The 2,884-nt window shown below is 37.7% G+C and overlaps 1 protein-coding gene across 6 annotated transcripts in view; it reads right to left on the minus strand.

Moving 5' to 3' along the window:
- Positions 1–2,884, minus strand: part of Pikfyve (phosphoinositide kinase, FYVE-type zinc finger containing) — an 85,600-nt gene continuing 82,716 nt past the window's right edge. For all 6 annotated transcript variants that reach the window (XM_026786146.1, XM_005361458.3, XM_026786149.1 and 3 more), the window contains 3 exons: positions 1,606–1,867; positions 1,146–1,220; positions 1–585 (listed from right to left, as the gene is read on the minus strand). In XM_026786146.1, the coding sequence (XP_026641947.1) occupies positions 470–585; positions 1,146–1,220; positions 1,606–1,867 (453 nt within the window). In that variant the 3' untranslated portion in view covers positions 1–469. The remainder of the gene's footprint in view (positions 586–1,145; positions 1,221–1,605; positions 1,868–2,884) is intronic.

Below are 2,884 nucleotides of genomic sequence, written 5' to 3' on the forward strand. Positions count from 1 at the left end.
ATAGTCAAGGTCTACCAGACAGTTACAGTCTACCAGACAGCTGCAATCGATCAGATAGTCAAGGTCTACCAGACAGTCAGTCTATCAGACAGCTGCAATCTACCAGACGATAGTCACAGTCTACCAGACAGAGCTTTATTCTTTAAGCAATTGAGTTAGTAAACATGACAACTCGATTTCTTCCCCTCCACACGCATCTCCAATCACAGCCCCTGGAGAACCTTATTTAACTTTGTTTTTCCCTCTTTACAGGCAGCTAATTTCAAGTAACAGAAGAAGCAAAGTACAATTCACGGAGCTTTTACCCTGCAGTTATCAACAGTCTAAAGAAAGTCTATGGGCAATCACAGAACTGAAAGGTCTTTGTGTTCAGTGATAGATGAGACAAAGAAATAAACATGTCATACAGCTGGGTCTCTTGCTCAGATCCACGTTCCTTCACAGTCTACTTCAAATCATCTGCAGAATTTCAGCAATTCAGATCCAACCCTGTCCAGTGGTCCGGCACCATCAGGAAATATTTGTCCATTGCTTCACAAAATCTAGTCCTATACAACTCTGGAGAGACCACAGTTGGCATTTTACCTAAGACAATGAAAGACAAAGGGAGGAATTAAAAAATTAAGTGTATGAGCATATAAAAAAATCAATCAGGCAACTGAATTAACCACCATGAACTGCTATATGCCAAAGCACTCAGGGTATCTGCTCTGATATCTGCCACAGGTAGAGTCTTTCTCAGATATGAGTTCTTCTCCTCTTAAGAGAACAGATACCTAAACTCAGGAATGAACTAGAGAATCTAGAAGATACCAAGTATTAATTAAGGTCAATCCTTTATTCAGAATCTCTAGCTTTTAAAAAACTTCTTACTTTGAAAAAAATGTCATAAATCCAGTATTTCCCTACTTACATACATCTTCACATTAAAGTCATTTTAGAAAAATCAAAGATATCCACATTAATTTTTTGTTTTACTTTGCATGTAGAGGGGGGGGGGTCTTCCATACCCAAAGCTGGCCTTGAACTCAAGATGCTCATACCTCAGACTCCAAAGCACTGGAATTACACCACCATGCCTGCTAACCATGTTTCTTAAGTATGTGAGGACAGTTCAAATAGTAAACAAAGTAACATTTTCTCACCTTGTCCTCCTAAAATTCCTGTTGACTTCACAACCATCTCAAGCTTTTTGTCCCATGTAAATGTTCGAATATAATCTAGGGACGGAAAGAGGGAAACACGAGTAGAAGAGCTGTTGTGAGCGTAAGCCAGAACAGGAGCAATGCCTGTTACAATTTCTACGGCACCACTGTTAGTGCTGTCCAGACAGTGGTCCCCACATGACTCTGGTTAATTCTTACAGCCATGACACAGAGCCTCCCTTTCAGGCGATTGTCATTACCTTTAATTTATATATTTTTGGAAATGAAGAAACTGAATAGAACAGACTAGAATGAAAACTTGTTTGTTAACTTCGAAATTATAAATGAAAGCTTCCAAAAGTATTCAGTGATTATGATACTAAGCCAGTTCAACAGGCTCTCTGAAATTTTACTCCAGTTTTGACCACAAGCTATAAATAGGGTACAATTATTGACTTACCTATGATTCCAACTACCAGCTCATTGCTAGTGTCATCTCGACCAACCAGCAAAGAGTAGTCTATAATGAGGTGGCTTGAAAGGAAATGGGCGTCACTATGGATGGAGGTTCTCAGCACAGATTTGGAATGGGAACGAATATACAGAGGGTTGTCACGAACCATCTTTAGGAGGTTTTCATCCAGCAGAACTACATCACAACTCTCTTTCCCAGTGTCAGTTTTTACATTTCGATTCCTAAGTGAACCTTTCAAATCAAAAACCTACCAAAACAAAAATTCTTTATTATTTATGTGCAAATTTGCCACTACAATTAATTAGTGCAATTAAAAGACAAAAGATTCCTTGTAGTTACAATCATAATATGCCCTTCTAAACTTTATTTCAAAATTTAACTTTATTATAACTATAACTAATTTAATTATATATTTAGTTATATAAAATATAACTAATTTAATTTATAAGTATACAGTGATATAATTATGTAATACAAAAGGTACATGGTATATAATACATTAAATTCATGGTGACACAATTATATCATATAAAACAGTATACTGGCACTCAATTATTAAAACAGTTCAGAAATAATCTGTCAATTTAACCAATTTAAAATATATTAACAAGTTTCAGATCGTCCAATGGTATGAAAGAAGACTTAGGAAACATAAGACATTCAAACTCTATACAATCACTAAAGGCAAGGCACAAGTGAGAACATAAATTTCAGAATATCTGAACGGTAGGAATGTCAAAGAACTGGAACCAGTCCACCCTGGAGTGCGCTCTACAGACCAGCGCTAGCCAGGCAGTCCTGGCTCATGAAGATGTTACAGCTAGTGGCAGAAGGTAAAGGCATTAAGCACCCAGTGTAGCTCAGTCTGTGTTCTCAGACAAGGACATTCTCAGTGACATACTGTCTTCACACTAGAAAGAGGTCAGGGAGCAGCATTTCAGAGAGCACTGTGAAGTCTAGACTAGGTGCCTAGTTAGCGGCAGCAGGCAGGAATGTCACTTTCACAACATCCTGACCAACATGAAGTCTAAAAGCAGCCAAGTGACTGACAGGTGCTCAATCTTTGTAGGGCTCAGCTAATTTTATTTTAAAGTTAAGACGGTAGGAGGGCATCTGTCTTCTTAGTCCACCCGCTACCTGAATCTAAAATATGAAATGTTAAATTTTAAAATGAGATATATACCAACTTTTCTTTCTTCCAAAAGTAAGTCAAATGTGCACTACTGACTAACATAAGATGTCCTCATAGTCAAATGTGCACTAC

This window comes from Microtus ochrogaster, linkage group LG4 (genome assembly GCF_000317375.1).
Source record: "Microtus ochrogaster isolate Prairie Vole_2 linkage group LG4, MicOch1.0, whole genome shotgun sequence".
In the NCBI taxonomy this organism is placed as follows: domain Eukaryota; kingdom Metazoa; phylum Chordata; class Mammalia; order Rodentia; family Cricetidae; genus Microtus; species Microtus ochrogaster.